At 49.2% G+C, this 19733-nt stretch overlaps 2 protein-coding genes across 2 annotated transcripts in view; both read right to left on the reverse strand.

Moving 5' to 3' along the window:
- TMEM265 (transmembrane protein 265) overlaps positions 1-377 on the reverse strand; it is a 637-nt gene extending 260 nt beyond the window's left edge. Inside the window, exon 1 of the mRNA XM_026661091.1 lies at positions 162-377. Coding sequence (XP_026516876.1) covers positions 162-377 — 216 coding nt within the window. The remainder of the gene's footprint in view (positions 1-161) is intronic.
- A 13509-nt stretch (positions 378-13886) lies between these two features.
- LOC112113188 (nascent polypeptide-associated complex subunit alpha, muscle-specific form-like) lies at positions 13887-19647 on the reverse strand. The gene has a single exon (XM_026661054.2). The coding sequence runs from the start codon at positions 19603-19605 to the stop codon at positions 17734-17736; it is 1872 nt and encodes a 623-aa protein (XP_026516839.1). The 5' UTR covers positions 19606-19647; the 3' UTR covers positions 13887-17733.
- Between the last annotated feature and the right edge of the window lie 86 nt (positions 19648-19733).

A 19733-nucleotide genomic window follows, 5' to 3' on the forward strand; every position in this document is an offset into this window, starting at 1 on the left:
GAGACGTGGCCCCCTGCCCCCCGCTATATCCCAGCTCTTGGGAACATCCAGCACCAAGACATGGCCCCAGCCCCCCGTCGCCCTATTACATCCCAGCCCCAAGAACCCTCCAGTACTGAGACATGTCCCCATCCACCCGGCTGTATCCCAGCCCCCCTCACCTTGACAGCATAGATTAGGGCCAGCACCCCCAGGCAGGAGCAGCCGCAGACGATGCTGCCTATGGCCAGGTTGCGGAGGGCACGGGGACGTGGGGTCCAGGCAGGCGGCTCAGGCTGCGAGGGCCCCTCCTGGATCATCACCACAGTCTCTGCTTCATCCCCTGTGGGTTTCCCAGCGCAGCCGTTCCCCACGCCGAGTGCCATCTCCTCCCCCATGGGTCACCGAGGGCTCCCCCAGCAAGGGGCCGCGGGGACACCTACGGGACAGAAACACCGATAGTCACATGCCACAGCCCTGCCCTGCCCTGCCCCGCTCCAGGCATGGCCATGCTCCCTCTCGGGGAGGGGAATCGAGGTGCCGGGGTCAGGGATAGGGTGTTGTTATTAGGGAGAAGCCCCCCCACCCGCAGCACCAGCTCCCTTAAGGCTGGGTCGCCTCTGAGCCGGGTCCCCTCATTCTTCGCGGGCTTCCCCTTCTGGGCTGTGTCTGTGCCTGGGATTCCATCGCCCTGAGTCACGCCTGCGGGGGATTCCCAGGCTGCCCAGGGACGGGAGGGTGGCACCGAATGCCAGGGCACAGCACATTCCTGAGCTTCCAGGGACAGCTGCGGCCTCAGCCAGCAAATGCCCCATCGCCCAGTGCCCCCGAGAGGGGAAAGACCCCCCCCCCCCCCCCCCCCCCAGCTGAGCCAGCCAGTCCCCCCCAGTCTCTGGTTCAGAATCGTTCCTTCGCTCTTTCTGTCAGCTCTTTTCAAAGGCGTTTTAAAGGTGGCTCCCAGCGCAGAGCAAACACCAGCCCCTGGGCTTCGCAATCACGTTGCCTGTCTCTCCAAAGCCTGCTGGGTCCTGACAGCAACTCTCAGGCCACACCTAACAGCCCTGGCTGGAAAATCATCAGCCACAACCCGGGAGGGAGGGGGGGTGCCTCTAGCCAAGAGCAGGGTGCTAAGGGGAGTAACTATCCCATAGCACCAGGGCAGCTGTGAGTCTGGTCTGCCCTAGGGAAAGGCAGGGAGTAGACTAGGGATGGGGGGGAACAGGCTGGCTGGGCCCTGATGGGGAGTCGTCTCCATCTCTGCTGGGGAGACAGACTCTTGGGGAGGGGGCTGTGCGGAGGAGGAAGGGGTGGGGTGGGAGGAGGAGCCCCTCCCCCCCATGGGAGAATTGTCTCACCTGGTGGCAGGGTCCTGGCCTGGGATCCCAGCTGCACCCGTCTCCCTCTACCTGTTTGTCCGCACACCTGTGAGTTCCCGGTCCAGGTCTGGCAGTGCCTCTTTAGGGCTGGGCCCAGCCTCTCAGCATGAGCTCATTGATGCTGACTCAAAGCTGGCCGGCTGCCTCGTCAAACGCCCCCACCCACCTTGCCCCTCTGGCCGAGTCCCTGCCAGGTCCCTGGGTGGATAGTCAGGCTGGGCTAGTGGCTTGAACCTTGACATCCCCCTGCCTCTGGGGCGTGTGACAGGGGGAGGGCTGGTGGGTGGGCTAAGAGCTAGTTTCTGGGGCAGGGGAGCCGTCTGATCAGCTATGGCTGCCTCCTTCGGTTAGCTTGGGAGTTTTGCTCTCTCCATGCCTGGCAGCCCTGCCCCTGCCCCCCAGACAGCAGCAGCAGGACAGGTGAGTCTCTGAGTGTGTCCCTCTGTCTCTCAGCATGTGTCTGTCCAGCAGCCCCAAGGCCAAGCAAATGCGTCACGAGCCACCGTTCCCTCTCCAGGAGGGGCTGAATCAGGAAGCACTTGGGGCCCTGTGCTGGGGACTATCCACCCTGGGACTGCCCGAGCCAGCCGGGAAACCGGTCTTCACTCATTCCTGTGGCATGCCCCGGGGCTGGCGTGCTACAACCCCATGCCCTCATATGGCACAGCTGGGGGTGTGTCACTTCCCCATGCCCTTATATGGCACCTCCAAGTGTCATGTTCCCAGCAGTGCCATATAAGGGCAGGGGGCAGTGTCAAGCTACCTGGCTGTGCCATACAAGAACAATAAGATCTGCTTGTGCTCCATTTTGCCCATATACATAGTACCACATCTATGTGTGTGAGAATGTTTGTGGTACTGTTAGATGGTAGTAAATGTGGCCATTATGGGATGCCAAATGCTGCTCTATGCAGAGGGCGCGCTAACACAATTCAAAGGCCTGCGTAGAGTAAGTTTTAAACGTGTAGTCACTGATGGTTAAAGTTTGGAGGGATACAATTACCTGCGGAATTGAGTTGCCACGAATGATGTTTAAGAGCTTGTAAGAAGCTATACGGATATTTGGTATGACTTTAGCGAAATACAGCCGAACAAAGCCGTTCAACATTCCACGTGCCGTTCTGATTCTTTGCTCTAGCACTCTAGCTGGGTCGTCTGCCTCTGGCCCTTTGTCCACCCGCTCTGGTCTTTGAGCGGAGCGATTCTGTGTTAAACAGAGGCACTGCAGCGTGCATCCCAACGTGGTAATATTTAAAACACTCTCCCTGCACAAATTTAACACAAGTATCTTTGATTTTACAGTTCACATCATAAAAAACGTAAGAGCTGCCATGCTGGGTCACAGACCATGGTCCGTCTTGCTCAGAATCCTGTCTCTGACAGTAGCCCATGCCAGAGCTTAAGAGTGTGCACAGTACAGGGCAAATATGGAGAGATCCACCCCGTCTTCCACTCCTGGCTTCTGCTAGTCAGAGGTTTAGGATAACCTTGAGCATGAGGTTCCATCTCTGACCATCTTGGCTAATAGCCATTGGTGGACCTGTCCTCCATGACCTTATCCAATTCTTTTTAAAAGCCTGTTATAGTGGGGTCATCACCATGGTCATGGCCAGGGGCATCTACAACAGAACCTGGGCAGTCCCCAAATTGCTTCTCTCTCATGTCTACACTACGAAATTAGGTCGAATTTATAGAAGTCCATTTTTTAGAAATCGTTTTTATACAGTTGATTGTGTGTGTCCCCACACAAAATGCTCTAAGTGCATTAAGTCGGCAGACTGCGTCCACAGTACCAAGGCTAGCATTGACTTCCGGAGCGTTGCACTGTGGGTAGCTGTGGGTAGCTATCCCACAGTTCCCGCAGTCTCCGCCGCCCATTGGAATTCTGGGTTGAGATCCCAATGCCTGATGGGGCAAAAACAGTGTCGCGGGTGATTCTGGGTACATGTCGTCAGGCCCCCACTCCCTCCCTCCCTCTGTGAAAGCAACGGCAGACAATCGTTTCATGCCTTTTTTCAGCCCAGACGCCATAGCACTGGGATCATGGAGCCCGCTCAGATCACCACGGCAATTATGAGCACTATAAGCAACACGCGCATTATCCTGGAGTATATGCAGAACCAGAACCTGCCAAAGCAAAACCAGGCGAGGAGGCGACGGCAGCGCGGTGACGGGAGTGATGAGGAAATAGACATGGACATAGACTTCTCACAAAGTATGGGCCCTGTCAATGTGCACATCATGGTGTTAACAGGGCAGGTTCATGCCGTGGAACGCCGATCCTGGGCCCGGGAAACAAGCACAGACTGGTGGGACCGCATCGTGTTGCAGGTGTGGGACAATTCCCAGTGGCTGCAAAACTTTCGCATGCGTAAGGGCACTTTCATGGAACTTTGTGACTTGCTTTCACCTGCCCTGAAGTGCCAGAATACCAAGATGAGAGCAGCCCTCACAGTTGAGAAGTGAGTGGCGATAGCCCTGTGGAAGCTTGCAACACCAGACAGCTACCAGTCAGTCGGGCATCAATTTAGAGTGAGCAAATCTACCGTGGGGGCTGCTGTGATCCAAGTAGCCAACGCAATCAAAGAGCTGCTGATATCAAGGGTAGTGACTCTGGGAAACGTGCAGGTCATAGTGGATGGCTTTGCTGCAATGGGATTCCCCAACTGTGGTGGGGCAATAGACGGAACGCATATCCCTATCTTGGCACCAGAGCACCAAGGCAGCCAGTACATAAACCGAAAGGGGTACATTTCAATGCTGCTGCAAGCACTGGTGGATCACAAGGGACATTTCACCAACATCAACGTGGGATGACCGGGAAAGGTACATGACGCTCGTATCTTCAGGAACTCTGGTCTGTTTCAAAAGCTGCAGGAAGGGACTTTCTTCCCAGACCAGAAAAAAAATGTTGGGGATGTTGAAATGCCTATCGTGATCCTTGGGGACCCAGCCTACCCCTGAATGCCATGGCTCATGAAGCCATACGCAGGCAGCCTGGACAGTAGTCAGGAGCTGTTCAACTACAGGCTGAGCAAGTGCAGAATGGTGGTGGAATGTGCATTTGGACATTTAAAAGCGCGCTGGTGCAGTTTACTGACTCGGATAGACCTCATCGAAACCAATATTCCCATTGTTATTACTGCTTGCTGTGCACCCACAATATCTGTGAGAGTAAGGGGGAGATATTTATGGCGGGGTGGGAGGTTGAGGCAAATCACCTGGCCGCTGATTACATGCAGCCAGACACCAGGGCAGTTAAAAGAGCACAGCAGGGCGCGGTGCGCATCAGAGAAGCTTTGAAAACCAGTTTCATGACTGGCCAGGCTACGGTGTGAAAGTTCTGTTTGTTTCTCCTTGATGACTCCCCTCCCCCTTGGTTCACTCTACTTCCCTGTAAGCTAGCCACCCACCCCTCCCCCCTTCGATCACCGCTTGCAAAGGCAATAAAGTCATTGTTACTTCACATTCATGCATTCTTTATTAATTCATCACACAAATAGGAGGATAACTGCCAAGGTAGCCTGGGAGGGGTGAGGGAGGAGGGAAGCGCCGGGTGGGGTGGGGGAGGAGGGAAGGACAAGGACACACTGCACTTTAAAACTTATTGAAGGCCAGCCTTCTGTTGCTTGGGCAATCCTCTGGGGTGGAGTGGCTGGGTGGCCGGTGGCCGGTGGCCAGAGGCCCCTCCCCCCCCCGCCACCGCGTTCTTGGGCATCTGGGTGAGGAGGCTGCGGAACTTGGGGAGGAGGGCTGTTGGTTACACAGGGGCTGTAGCGGCAGTCTGTGCTCCTGTTGCCTTTCCTGCAGCTCAACCATACGCCGGAGCATATCAGTTTGATGCTCCAGCAGCCGGAGCATCGACTCTTGCCTTCTGTCAGCAATCTGACGCCATCTATCCTCTTCAGCCTGCCACTTACTCTCTTCAGCCCGCCATTCAGCCTGCCACCTCTCCTAGCGTTCATATTGTGCTTTCCTGCACTCTGACATTGACTGCCTCCACGCATTCTGCTGTGCTCTTTCAGCGTGGGAGGACATCTGGAGCTTCGTGAACATATCATCCGGAGTCTGCCGTTTTCTCCTTCTAATCTTTGCTAGCCTCTGCGAAGGAGAAACATTTGCAGCTGGTGGAGGACAAGGGAGAGGTGGTTAAAAAAGACACATTTTAGAGAACAATGGGTACACTCTTTCACGTTAAATTTTGCTGTTCACATTACACAGCACATGTGCTTTCGTTACAAGGTCGCATTTTGCCTCTTATATTGAGGGCCTGCCGGTTTGGTGTGAGAGATCACTCATGCAGTGCCAGGCAACAGAATTCGGCTTGCAGGCAGCCGTCTTTTGATTTCTTTAACCATCATAACATGTGGGAATGGTGTCAAACAGCAGCGCCCTCATTTCCCATACCATGCGGCCATTGGGTTGGCCATTAAAATGGGTTGGCAATTTAAAAGGAGGGGCTGCGGTTTGCGGGTTAGCGTGCAGCACAAAAACAAATACCCCCCCACACACACACACGCCATTCACTGGGATGATCACTTCACCCCACCCCCCCAACGCATGGCTAACAGCGGGGAACATTTCTGTTCAGCCACAGCCAAACAGCCGAGCAGGAACGGGCACCTCTGAATGTCCCCTTAATAAAAGCACCCTATTTCAACCAGGTGACCATGAATGATATCAGTCTCCTGAGGATAACACAGAGAGATAAGGAACGGATGTTGTTTGAATGCCAGCAAACACCGGGACCATACGCTGCCATGCTTTGTTATGCAATGATTCCAGACTACGTGCTACTGGCCTGGTGTGGTAAAGTGTCCTACCATGGCAGATGGAATAAGGCAGCTCTCCCCAGAAACCTTTTGCAAAGGCTTTGGGAGTACATCTAGGAGAGCTTTATGGAGATGTCCGCTCCATCCCCATACACGTTAACAGACTTTTCCAGTAGCTGTACTGGCCGCGAATGCCAGGGCAAATTAATCATTAAACACGCTTGCTTTTAAACCATGTGTAATATTTACAAAGGTACACTCACTAGAGGTCCCTTGTCGGCCCTCAGGGTCCGGGAGCACGCCTTGGGTGGGTTCGGGGGTTACTGGCTCCAGGTCCAGGGTGAAAAATGTATCTTGGCTGTTGGGGAAACTGGTTTCTCCGCTTCCTTGCTGTGAGCTATCTTCCTCATCCCCCAAACCCGCTTCTGTGTTGCGTGATTCTCCATTGACGGAGTCAAAGCACAGGGTTGGGGTAGTGGTGGCTGCACCCCCTAGCATGGCATGCAGCTCAGTGTAGAAGCAGGGCCGCCCAGAGGGGGGGGCAAGTGGGGCAATTTGCCCCAGGCCCCACAGGGGCCCCCCATGAGAATATAGTATTCTATAGTATTGCAACTTTTTTTTTATGGAAGGGCCCCCCAAAATTCCTTTGCCCCAGGCCCCCTGAATCCTCTGGGCAGCCCTGCGTAGAAGCGGCATGTTTGCGGCTCTGCCCCAGACCTTCCGTTTGCCTCTCTGGTTTTGTGGTAGGCTTGCCTTAGCTCCTTAATTTTCACGCAGCACTGCTGTGCGTCCCTGTTATGGCCTCTGTCCTTCATGGCCTTTAAGACTTTTTCTAATGTTTTGGCATTTCGTTTACTGGAACAGAGTTCAGCTAGCACGGATTCGTCTCCCTATAGGGTGAGCAGATCCCGTACCTCCCGTTCGGTCCATGCTGGAGCTCTTTTGCGATCCTGGGACTCCATCATGGTCACCTCTGTTGATGAGATCTGCACTCACCTGCACCTTGCCAAGCTGGCCAAACAGGAAATGAGATTCAAAAGTTTGCGGGCCTTTTCCTGTCTACCTGGCCAGTGCATCCGAGTTGAGAGCGCTGTCCACAGCGATCACAATGGAGCACTCTGGGGTAGCTCCCGGAGGCCAATACCGTCACATTGCGTCCACACTACCCCAAATTCGACCCGGCAAGGCCGATTTCAGCGCTAATCCCCTTGTCGGAGGTGGAGTAAAATCGATTTAAAGAGCCCTTTAAGTAGAAAAAAAAAGGACTTCGTCATGTGGACGGGTCCAGGCTTAAATCGAGGTAACGCTGCTAAATTCAACCTAAAATCGTAGTGTAGATCACGCCTCAGAAAGTCATTGGCCTCCCTCAAAGAGGAATTTCTGTTTGGGGCATAGTAGGTCAGGGATCATTGTTGAAAGGGCAAAGACATTTGCACACTTAGTTCTGCATTATTTTTCTCATACATATTAGTAAGTTAGAGTTTGTCAAGAAGAAGAGACATGTGGCCCCACGTCCTCCCAGGCGTGTGGTAGGTCTATGGGCAGTAGGGCATAGGCCATCACAAAGTAGCCCTCAGCCACTCAACCCCTACCATTGGTGCACATGGCGAATAATTGATCACTGTCCCCTTTGTAACAGCCCTTAAAATCTTTGAAGACTGTTATCAGGTCCCCCCTGAGTCTTTTTGTCTCAAGACTAAAAACACCCATTTTTTTAGCCCTTCCTCATAGGTCAGGTTTGCTAAACCTTATCATTTTTGTTGCTGTGCTCTGGACTCTCTCCAATTTCTCCACCTCTTTCCTAAAATGGGGTGTCCAGAGCTGGACACGGTGCTCCAGCTGAAACCTCACCAGTGCTGAGTAGAGCGGGACAATTACCTCCCGTGTCTTACATACAACGCCCCTGTAAATACACCACATAACGATATTAGCCTTTTTCACAACTGCATCACATTGTTGACTCATATTGAATTTGTGATCCACTATACCCCCAGATCCTTTTTTGCAGTACTATCATCTAGCTAGTTATTCCCTGTTTTGTATTTGTGCCTTTGATTTTTCCTCTCTAAGTGTAATATTTTGCACTTGTCTTTATTGAATTTCATCTTGTCGAATTCAGACCAATTCCTTAATTTGTCACGGTTATTCTGAATTCTAATCCTGTCCTCCAAAGTGCTTGCAACCCCTCCCAGCTTGGTGTCAGCAACAAATTTTATAAGCATACTCTCCACTCCATTATCTAAGTTATTAATAAAAATACTGAATAGTACTAGACCCAGGACTGACCCCTGGGGCACTCCACTAGGTACACCCTCCCACTTTGACAGTGAATCATTGATAACTACTCTTCCAACCAGTTTTGCACCCACCTTATAGCAAATTCATCTAGACCACATTACTCTAGTTTGCCTATGAGAATGTTATGTGTCAAAAGCCTTATTAAAATCGATACATCGTATCTATTGCTTCTACCCTAACCGCTAGGCCAGTAGCCCTGTCAAAGAAGGAAATTAGGTTGATTTGGCATGATTTGTTCTCATACTCACTTCCACTTCAGTGGTGCCTTTTAACTCCTCCCCTCCCCCGTCTCTCTGCATTAGGGCTTTTGTCATCATAACACCTGTTTTCAATAATTTCTCAGCTCTCTCATCTACTGACTTGTATTATTTAATGCTGTCACATATCTAGAGTTACAGCTTGCGTAAAAGCAAAATGTAAAGTGTTATATATTTATATTGGTAAGAACGGACAAAAATCATTCTTTCAGGGCCCTTGATTGTGATGATAAAAACAAAGAATGTAATTGTTGCTTTGCAGATACTGCTACAAAATATTGCCCATTGTGTGCTCCCTCCTATGCTTTTGTTAATGGTATTTATTTACTAGTCTGATAGTCCACTGAACAGTACAACTATATTTGATTAAACTCAACAGATGTTTAAGAGGCGAATGTGGAGAAGGTTGCCGTTTCAGACAAAAACAAATTCAGAAAGGGAGGAGAGGGCATGGGACAACGTCAGAGGCTGCAGCCTTATCTCTGACCCGAATGCAGGCACAAAGCCATGGGTTTTGCCTTTTAACATTTTACTTTTTTATTGTAACATCCCTGAACTGAGCAGATTTATAGCATGCTTGGAATTTAAGTCTTTCTTTACAATTGACAAGCCTAGTAGAATCATAGAATATCAGGGTTGGAAGGGACCTCAGGAGGTCATCTAGTCCAACCCCCTACTCAAAGCAGGACCAATCACCAACTAAATCATTCCAGCCAGGGCTTTATCAAGCCGAGCCTTAAAACCCTCTAAGGAAGGAGATTCCACCACCTCCCTAGGTAACCCATTCCAGTGCTTCACCACCCTCCTAGTGAAAAAGTTTTTCCTAATATCCAACCTAAACCTCCCCCACTGCAACTTGAGACCGTTACTCAAGTACTTAATAAGATACCTATGTCCCATCTTTGTCAACTGTCTTTAGAGAAGGTTTTTGGGTGGTTGGGTTTTTTTCTAGTCTGGGCAATTCATTTAGGCAAAACTTCAAAAATAAGCTAATACGATTTTTTAAAGGTGGGGAGAGATCTTTTAAACATTGATACGTAATTTTTATTTCACTAGACCTCTTCATCTTTAACATAAAGCCAAAATACTAAACAATCTGTTCCACCTAGTATTTAGCTGTGACAGAGTACCTTCCCCAGACTTCTACCTAATTCAACTGATAATGCACAGACTCAGCTCAGCCATATAGACCAATGGCTCACCCTTGTTGTTAAAACAAGGATACCAGAAAGGAAAGATTTATAGAGGTGTTCCAGCCTACTAGAGAACAACAGATCTTGAAGGGACTTTGCCTTGAAGGGACTATTAAAACAAGTGTAAGGAGCATCAGAGCAGATGGAGAGTCTCTGTATAAATTATAAACTTTAAATTGAACATTTCATCCGTTAGCGGGATTAATGGAGGAACTGCAACTTGAGCAACCAGAACTGCAAAAATAGTCCAAGGGCTGCAAAGGGCCCATGGAAAGCAACTTGTGGAGGTAAATTGCTAACCGATGCAAACAAGCCAATGCTCAAGGTATGTCCCAAGATGATTGTACCAACCAACAGTCATGGCCTAACTTGTTTTACACAAGCTGGTGTGATAAGATGTGCAGCACAAAAAGACTAGAAAGTTCCAGTCCCAGCTGCAAAACCTCAAAAGCTGATGTTTCATTCCCTAATTGGATAGGGAGAAAGGATGACATTTCAAATCTTCACCATCCACACCAGCACTTCCAAGAAAAGGAATCCCTGCTGTCTCCTTCAGCACACAACCACCTGGAAGGGAGAAGACTGAGATCCTGAGCTGATCCCTGAGTCCTCCTGGTGACATGAAGTACCTGTCTCAGATAGGCACTTTTAACTGTCTCCATTCTCCAGCAATTCAGGGTGCCTGCTAATTCACTGGGAAAAGACTGTGGTCGTGTGCGTCCTTTGCTCCACCTGTGTTTGCAACATCAGCTCTTACTGTGAATAGTAACAGTGCTGAAAGCTGACAAGTGAGCAAAGATCTGGTAAGTAACACACAGACTCTCTCTTGGGTGATGACCCAAGTCAACCAACTGACCACTTCCTGAAACTGGGTTCCTAATTAGTAAGGAAGTGTACATGCTTGTGTATGAGCTTTAAAGAGTGTCACAGAACATGTTCTTGTTTTGTAGCAAATTCCACTCAAGATTGTTGTACAGTAGCTTTGACATTGAACAAATTACTGCTGTTAACTAAGATGGTAGAACACTGTATGCACGTCTACCATAGTTAATGTTCCATACTGGTGTCCCAGTTCAGGGCGAGTGTAGCTGTGGCTCCCCTCAGTGGTTCAGCGAGGGCACCCAACCTTCAGGCTTCCAGCACCACAGCTGTTGCCTTTACTGAATGGAGACCTGGGTCTCTCTCCCTTCTGACCAGGGTATTTCCAGGATGGACAGTTCCTTGCCTTCGCTCCCAGCACTGACAGGCTGCCCAAACAGACCTGCTTGCTTCCTCTTCAGAGACTAACAGAGCGATTGCCAGCAATACAAGTTACCATACCAAGCCGACTTTATTCTTAAGGTACAAAGCATGACAGAACTATTAAAACCAACGAAAGAACTGGCACACGTACTAATAAGCTTACCAGGGTTCAACCCAACTCTCACATGGGCTGTGGCAAGACCCCTCTTTCAACCCTCGCTCCCGGGGGCTTCCTTGTGATCATAAGTTCAGCAGAGCTTCAGGCACAACAAGCACACAGACTTGAGAAGCCTTGTAGGCCAAGTCCTTCCAATCTTCCCCTGAGGATTGGGGCCCTCCGTGGAGCAAGGGTCCAGTCCGTTTGCTGGATCAGGAAGAAAGGCCCAACTCCACCTTAGCTGTTGTCTGTGGGGCTCTGGAGAATCCAGTTGGAACTAGTCTATGCGTATCTCCCCGGGGAGGGGGCTTCAAAGACTGATAATGCAGGAAGTTAGTTAGCACCCCACTCCCTACTAGAGAACGTACATACAGTGCTGCAATAACACAGAGACCGCTGCCTTTTTAATGCCATGTACCCCAAAGGCATAAAGTTTCTCTTAGTTCCATATGATTCGTTCAGGACATTATGGGATATTGTCAATGTGGCACAGCTGCCAGTCAAGTCCTAGGCACATACAGATATCAAATGAGACCAAACGGGCAAGCGTCTTGATCTGCACTCAGTCTACACGACTCATTAGAATGTAGGAATTCATCTTGGCTACTTCGGAGCGATAGAGCCTGGGGCTAATCTCACTCCTTGGGAAACAGGTAACAAGGGTTGATTACTATGCCTCCATGGGTCAACTGGCATGTAAGTAATTGGCAGATTGTCTTCTACTCTAGCTTTGGATTGTTTTTCCTCTGGTGTGATAGCAGCACCAAAGTTGCTGACACAAACAGACATAAGTGAGACCCAGTTTTGAGTGACTTGAGTAAACGCGTTTTCGATGGTGGTTGTGTGATTTCATTCTGAAAACCTACATGGTTATATTGACTGTGCTAGTTTATGGAGCCACATCATAGTCCAACACTATTCTTGTCATCTTATGTCCTAAACTCAGTTATTGCTAAGGATATTTAAGCCAATTAAACTCTCATGACCTTTTCTTTAGTTAAGCAATCAACATGAGAAGAACCCTAAGAAAGGTGAGACAGGTAATCAGATAAGCAGTTGCTAAACCAAGGTTTATTTTATACCCTGTATTTCTTACAAGTCCACCCACTTCTTGCTGTGTTGAGCCCAATGACTTCTGTTAGATCAAATCATTTCAGCCCTGTTGTGAGACACAGGCAGAGAACAGGGGGGACCGAGCTGCCAGCCTGAGGATGTGGCAATTGGAGGGAACTGCTGAGGTGAGAGATGCCCAGATGACCCCAGCAGGCGAGCACCCCATGGTGCAGAAGAAGGAGGTCAGAGGAGATGGGCATTGCCTTGAAGGAATAGGAGAACAGAGGCACACAACTCACTGCAGAGGATATGCTGGTAGTTTTTCCTCTATATTTTTTAAAAACATTTTATTCATAGCATTATTCTGAAGAGAGTTTACATCAGCCCTCTGTACACGTTCTGAACATGCTTCAGTGGGAAAGACAGCTCCATCGGAACACCTCCCCCCCCCAGCCCCTGATCTCCCAGCTCCCCAACCACACACTCCCTGCCCCCTCCCAGAGAATGGCTGCTGCCCCCAGTCCTGCTGCGGAGGGAGGAAATGCTGTGTTCCCTTATACAAAACACTGAGGAGTCAATTTAAATTACTGATCAATGGCGCATCAGCTAACCATGCTCGGTCAGTTTATTAAGCAAAGATAGATTAGCACAATACAGAAAAGCAAAGGTTAGCACTGTACCAGCTGGGGATACAGGCTCACAGCAGTTTTCAATCCGTTCCAAAATCATGAGCTTAGCTGACATATTTATATCCTGCGTTTTCAACAGGCAGAAAACCCCCCACATCTCACGGACGCATCAAAGACCTAATTTCCCTATTCTTATCTACTTTCCCCACCTGTTTTTCAAGGTTTACCGACATCATCACCCAAGACACCTGCACCAATCACTCCTGTCACTTTATACCCTGTATTTTGTACACTGTTATTTGGCAAACCTTAACAGAACATGCATCTCGTTTGACAGTTCCTACACTTACAAATACCAGAAGTTATATAAAGCTCACTCCATAGTCTTTGATTAATTTAGAGTGCACAAGTCACTGATCACGGTACTCACACAGCTATGTAAAATTTATCACACCAACTGACATTGGTGGGTCTCACACAGATTTGAAGACTAATTAATACTCAACTGAAAAGGAAACAGCAAAATGGTTCCCTGCCTTGCACATGCTCACAACCTCCTGGAGACCACCGGAAGCATCACAGGTGAAGATGGAAGAAACAGTAAGTGGAGAAACACCATAAGTAGACATGATTCCACTATCCTGTCATCCTGGTGTATGGAGTTGGTCTGACCAGCTTTTAACTAATTTTCCAAACAACCCACCAGGTTATCTGAGACCGTAAGCAAGCCATTCCTAGCAAAGAGATAACAGTTTCTTTTTAAATATGGACCTTTTGAAATCAGCTCAGGGATCACAAGTCAACAACTGTAAGCTTGGCATGAACACAAAGCATGCTAGGAGTCTGCTTCATAGTTACAGAACTTAGCGTAAGTGCAGAAAATACAAAACCGTCAGAAACATATGATACTGGCTAATAGCCTCCCCCCCCCCCCCCAGATCATAGCAACAGGGTGACACCCTGGGGAAAAAAACATGTAACTGATGTGAAAGCATTTAAATTAAGTTTAGGCTGTTTTAGCAAAACACATGACAAAACAAAACTGACACACACAAAATCAATACAATTAAAGCCTTAAGAGTAATCTCTATCCAAGCATTAGACATAAGTATTTTTAAGTCACTATCATGCCTGTGATTATGTAGAGTCTTTTCTGCTTTGTGCATGACATCGCTAATCTGAGTAAGATGCATCTCTCTTCAGTCCAATGATGTTTTTACATTTGAGGTTAGTGGATCAATGTGTAGGTTAAACAACTGGTATTTTTTAACTTCATCCTGGTGATGGGGTTCACTGTGGATAATGGATTCACTGATGCCTGTTCCCACCTACACATTATGGTTTGACTTGCAACACTGTGGGTCAAACAAAGTTGGTGTGGCGATATCACAAGCGAAGTCTCTATACATTTTTTTTTAAACTGGTTACTATGCAATACCATCTCTCCAGAGCCTAGGTCACCCTGACTGCTGGTCGTCACCACTGGATGAGCTTTGCAGGACAAGAAGCTGTAGCATCTTGTTCACCTGTCTCGTTGAGCCGTGTCAGGCTGGCATGGCCACGGACATGAGTTATGATGTCAAAGGCAGCAGGCTACATGTGGTGGGCTCCAGGTTTGTACTGCTGAATGAAATACCAGTAGCTGTGGTACATCCAGACACTCGTCGTAGATGTAGATGTCTTCTTCTAGGTAATCAAGTGACTGGACAAATGCCAATTTATTAAACATGACAGCACTAAGATTCGGACAATGGAAGCCAAGACTGTTTAGATCAACAAGTACCTCTGTTATGATGAGGTGTCACTGACTCCAAATTAAAAAATTGTGCTCAAGGGAATCTGTTTGCAGGATTTGAGACATTGCCGGTTTACAAGAGCCTTTGAGATACACTGAGGGAAAGACCATTTAGCTAATTGTTTGTCATTGATAAAAATCAGGAAATTTATCCATTTCAACATCACTTGACAAACTGGTTATGGCAGTTAACACATAACTTCCGTAAATTGTGCAAATAATCTCCTTACCTATGCCATGTTCCTTTTCTTTCCTATTATTTATAATTAATTCATTAATTTTGGTGTCCAGCTGAACAGTTTAGCAATGTCATGCTTATTATACACATACACACACACACACACACACACACACACACACACTCTACCTTTCCTCAGTAGTTAGGCCATTAATGCCGTATTATAGGTTTAGAAACTGTTTCCACTGCCTGGTACTTGAAATAGTTAACGTGTCTTTTTATATTTTCTAAATCTCGCCTGTTCGAAAAAGACATCCCTGATCCAACTAATCCTAAAATGGAATCAACAATTCTATCAAAACTTCAGAGTTGCCTATTTTGAAAGATACCAGACTATGTAATAGTTTCTTGAGCAGCTCCCAGATTTTGCACTTGTCCCTGATAAAATGCTATTGAGTCTAATAACAAAGATGCGTATAGCAACAATACATTTGTTTTTACACAGTGGACAAATTCAGCAATATTCCATTGAGAAAGATTTAAAACAACAGATATATGCATAAACTGCACATTATTAAGCAAAGCACCAGGGACTGAAATAGCAGTTAGACCAGTAAGCAAGCACGGGTCCAACCTTCGGGCATGTAACATCTCTATAGCCAATTGCATACTCAGTTGTTCTTACATAGTAGGTGGAAGTGTAACTGGCTCATCTGTCACCTGTAGGTTTATCTTTTCCCTTCCGATGCCTGGGGGTTTCTTCACTGTGCACTGATATATCTCGGTGTCTTTGGTCTGGGTGACGCACCTCTAAAACAGCTGAAGTTGGGTAGCATGCTAAACTTTGTACACATTTCTCTTATTTCCAGTAACCCGATTACACATAGATGAGTTTAATTTACACACAGTTCAATGGGGAGAAAGCCATCTATTATACAAATTATGCTCCAATAAGCATAACAGAAGCATGACCTGGTCTCCCACTTTCCAGTCAGTTTCCTTTATCTCTTTGTCAAAATACACTTTTGCTTTTCACTTTGATATTCCCAATTCGTTAGCTATGTACACGTGCTTGTTTAAGGTAGTCTTTGAAATTTTTGCACGAATCATCCATTTTTATTCCCTCAATCCCGTGCATCATTAGTTTTTCATAGATGTTTTGAAAGTCTCATTTCTCCATGCGTCATTACCTCAAACAAAATGCAATTTCTTGCACTAGCAAAGCAGCCCGGTTGCCATGTGAGTGAAGTAATGGAATGAGACTGTCCTGGTGTCTTCCCTTTAGAGAGAAACTTTCTCAACATCAGTTTGACTATTCTGTTCATCCTTTTCACCTGTCCTGAGCACAGTATGGAATGTGGAACTTTTGTTTTGTCCCCAACACCAAAAGACAATTTTGTAAGATTTTTTTCCTGTAAAATTAGTTCCTCCATCTGATTTCAATTTTGCCAGTAAGGCCCAATAGGAGAATACCTGGACTACAACACACAAGCCGTTGCTGAAGCAAAAAATATTTATTTCCTTTTTAACTTGCAGGTAACAGTCCCACAAAATGAATCTACAAAGTAGACCATGGCCCTGAATTTTTATGAGTTTTAAGGGGAGCACTGTTCTTATTACTTTGAGATCATTTTGCACACAGATCAAGCAATCGTCACAGTATTATTTCACATCATTTCTTATCTCTGGCTACAAACCTACTCTCTCCAATCTTTGCCTGGTTTTATCAGTCCCTTACTATCCTCCTGAGGGAACGTCATGGACCAAATAAATCAAATTTTCAAAATTTGCTCTGGCACCAGTCATATTAGTGCCCCATTCCCTTTTTACATAAGAAAGCAACTCTCCATGGCTCTCTAATTTGGTTTGTAAGATTTTAAGAGTAAGTCCTATAATAATTCCTTTTTTGCCTGCACCTGTTTTATTGCTTCTGACAACACGGCAATCTACCTCTGCAGAGCCTACAAATCAGGTACAGTCTCTGCAAGACTGATTGCTAAAACAGAAATGCTCACAATCTTATGGAAAGAGCCCATCACTTCCTTGTCACCCCTTGAGCACTTGGTTTAGCAAGAATTAGCGATAAGATTTTCATAATGAAATGGAGCCATACAGCTTTCTTCATTAGCATAATGGTGAATATCACTGCCCGTCCTGCAGCAGACTGGGGTCTGATTCCCAACAAGGAAGCTGCACTTCAAGGTTTAGGAATTTACCAGTGACTCTGGTAAGAACAGTACCTTTTAAACAAATCAAGTAATGAAATGAGAAGGGCAAGGTGGGGGACACAAAAATAAAATGACGAAGAATGCAAGCACCAAAAAAAATGTAAGAAAAAATTGTAGGAGGAGAGCGTAGAATACAGAAGGACAAGCAATTTATAAGAGATGGGAGGGGAAAGTCTAAGGCCAGGGCAGGAGGTCAGACTAGGATCTGATCATAATGGTCTCTTCTGGCCTTGGAATCTAGGAAACCTTTAGAACAACGGGAGAGGATGATGTAGGAAAGGAGAGAGGCAAGATCAGGGGCAGGTTTATTAGAAAGGCTGGAATTCGGTGGGGGCATTACATAGCCATGCAGAATTGGAAAGCAAAAGCAAGGGTACAAGGAAACCAGTGGAGCGTTCCAAAGCACAGGCAACAGCACCAAGTTCAGCACCCTGAGTTGAGTGAGGAGAGAAAGGAGCAGACCATGAACACCGAAGCCTTTGAGTTAAACCGTCCTCATCAGACAGTGGTGTGGGAATTTGAAGATTTAAAGGCTGCTCTCTTTTCTTTTTAGACCTGTTCCTTTCTTCTCCTTTTCTACATTCTGAGTGAGCCACTGATGGGCCCCGTTTTGCTACTGCTAACTGCTGCTGTGCTACGGGTGGAGCGGGCTGGGGGGTGTTCAGAGGCACCGCTTTCCCCCAACGAGTTGCCATCTGGCTCTGCTTCAGGGGCGGGGTTCTGGGGTGGGAGCAGGGCCGAGGTCTCACTGCCCAAGTCTGGCTTTTCTTTCTGCCAGAGCGGGGCCACCCCATCCTCACTATCCAACGAGCTCTCGCTGCCGGCCAGGACAGGCTCCTCCTTCCTCCACCGCCTCCTCCTCTTGCGGCCAGGCAGAGGTGGCTCATTCTCAGCAGAGGTGTCACGGTCTGAGGCTGACCCGGAGCACAGAACTGCCACCTCCATGTGGGGCAAAGCTGGGCTCTTGGAGGGCCGGCCCCGCTTGCGCTTGGAGGGTGATTCAGCAGTGGGGACAGCCGGGGCCCAGGGCACCTTGGGGGGCCGGCCCCGCCGGCGCTTCTCCAGAGGCTGCTCACTGCTTACTGTCTTGCTCCTGGACGAGGCTGGCTCAGGGGCACTGGATCCTGGCTTCTGGGCATGTGGCTTTGGGGTGCTGGGTGAAGGCTGTGCTTCCCCCTCCCCTGGCAGTTCTGAGGTCCTGCTCCTTGGTGAGGAGAGTTCAGGCATCTTGGTTTCCAGCTTCATGACATGGGACGTGGGGACACCGGGTGGTGGCTGCACATCCCCCTTGCTGATTTCTGGAGACTTGTTTTTAGAGGGCCGGTGCCACTCATGGGGCAAATCAGTATGGGGGATGACCAGGGCACCGCGCACCTTGGGAGGTCGGCCCTGCTTGCGCTTCTCGAGGCGGGAGTTGCTCTCATGGCCGTCTGTCTCGCTCCCGGGTGAGAACAATTCAGGGGCCTTCGTCTCCAGCTTCCTGATGTGGGACTTAGGAGTGCCGGATGGCAACTGCGCCTCCCCCTGGCTCAGCTGCTCCAGAGACTTAATCTTGGGAGGCCGGCCCCGCTTGCGGGGCAACTCGGCACTGGGGATGACTGGGGAACACTGTGCCTTGGGAGGCCGGCCCCGCTTGCGGGGTGACTCAGCGCTGGGGGCGACTGGGGAACCCTGTGCCTTGGGAGGCCGGCCCCGCTTGCGGGGTGACTCGGCGCTGGGGGCAACTGGGGAACCCTGTGCCTTGGGAGGCCGGCCTCGCTTGCGGGGTGACTCAACGCTGGGGGTGACCACTACCAGGGAACCCTGTGCCTTGGGAGGCCGGCCCCGCTTGCGAGGCAACGCACCGCTGGGGGTGACCACTACCAGGGAACCCTGTGCCTTGGGAGGCCGGCCCTGCTTGCAGGGTGACTCAGCACTGCGGGCGACCGGGGAAAACCGTACCTTGGGAGGTCGGCCCGGCTTGCGGGGAGACTCAGCACTGGGGACGATTGGGACATGGTGCGCCTTGGGAGGCCGGCCCCGCTTGCGCTTCTCCAGGGGAGAGTCATTCTCACAGATCTTCTTGCTCCTGGGTGAGGAGGGCTCAGGCGCCTTGGTCTCTGGCTTCCTGGCATGGGACTTGGGGGTGCCGGCTGGGGGCTGCACCTTCCCCTGGCTTGGCTGCTCCACAGACTTGTTCTTGGGGGGCCGGCCCCGTTTAGGCTTGAGGGGCACCGCGGACAGGCTGAGGGCCATCTCTGGCTCAGAAGCTTCGTCTTCGCTCTCCACCTCGATCCTGCGGCTGGCGGGCTGGCTGCGGCGCTGCAGCAACTCCTCGCCGCTGGAGGACAGCGCCAGCTCCGAGATGCTGCTGGCCCAGCTGCTGCCGCTGTCGTTATCTTTCTGGTCCAACTGCCTCCTGCCACCCAAGTCAGGCAGTTTGTCCTCAAGCCCCATGTCCTGGGTCATGCTAGTCAGCTTCTCCTGGAGCTAAGCTCACAGACCTGCGGGCCAGCTGGGGGAGGGCAGAGACAGACACCAAGTGGGGAGGGGGCAGAGACTCACCTCTATCTGCACTTCCCCCTCCCCAAGCATTA

Source organism: Terrapene carolina, unplaced genomic scaffold (assembly GCF_002925995.2).
Source record: "Terrapene carolina triunguis isolate 2854851 unplaced genomic scaffold, T_m_triunguis-2.0 Scaffold926, whole genome shotgun sequence".
Classification (NCBI taxonomy): Eukaryota; Metazoa; Chordata; order Testudines; family Emydidae; genus Terrapene; species Terrapene triunguis.

Excerpts from the sequence above, each read along its gene's own strand:
- LOC112113188 (XM_026661054.2), bottom strand. The coding sequence starts at position 19,605 with ATGACCCAGGACATGGGGCTTGAGGACAAACTGCCTGACTTGGGTGGC.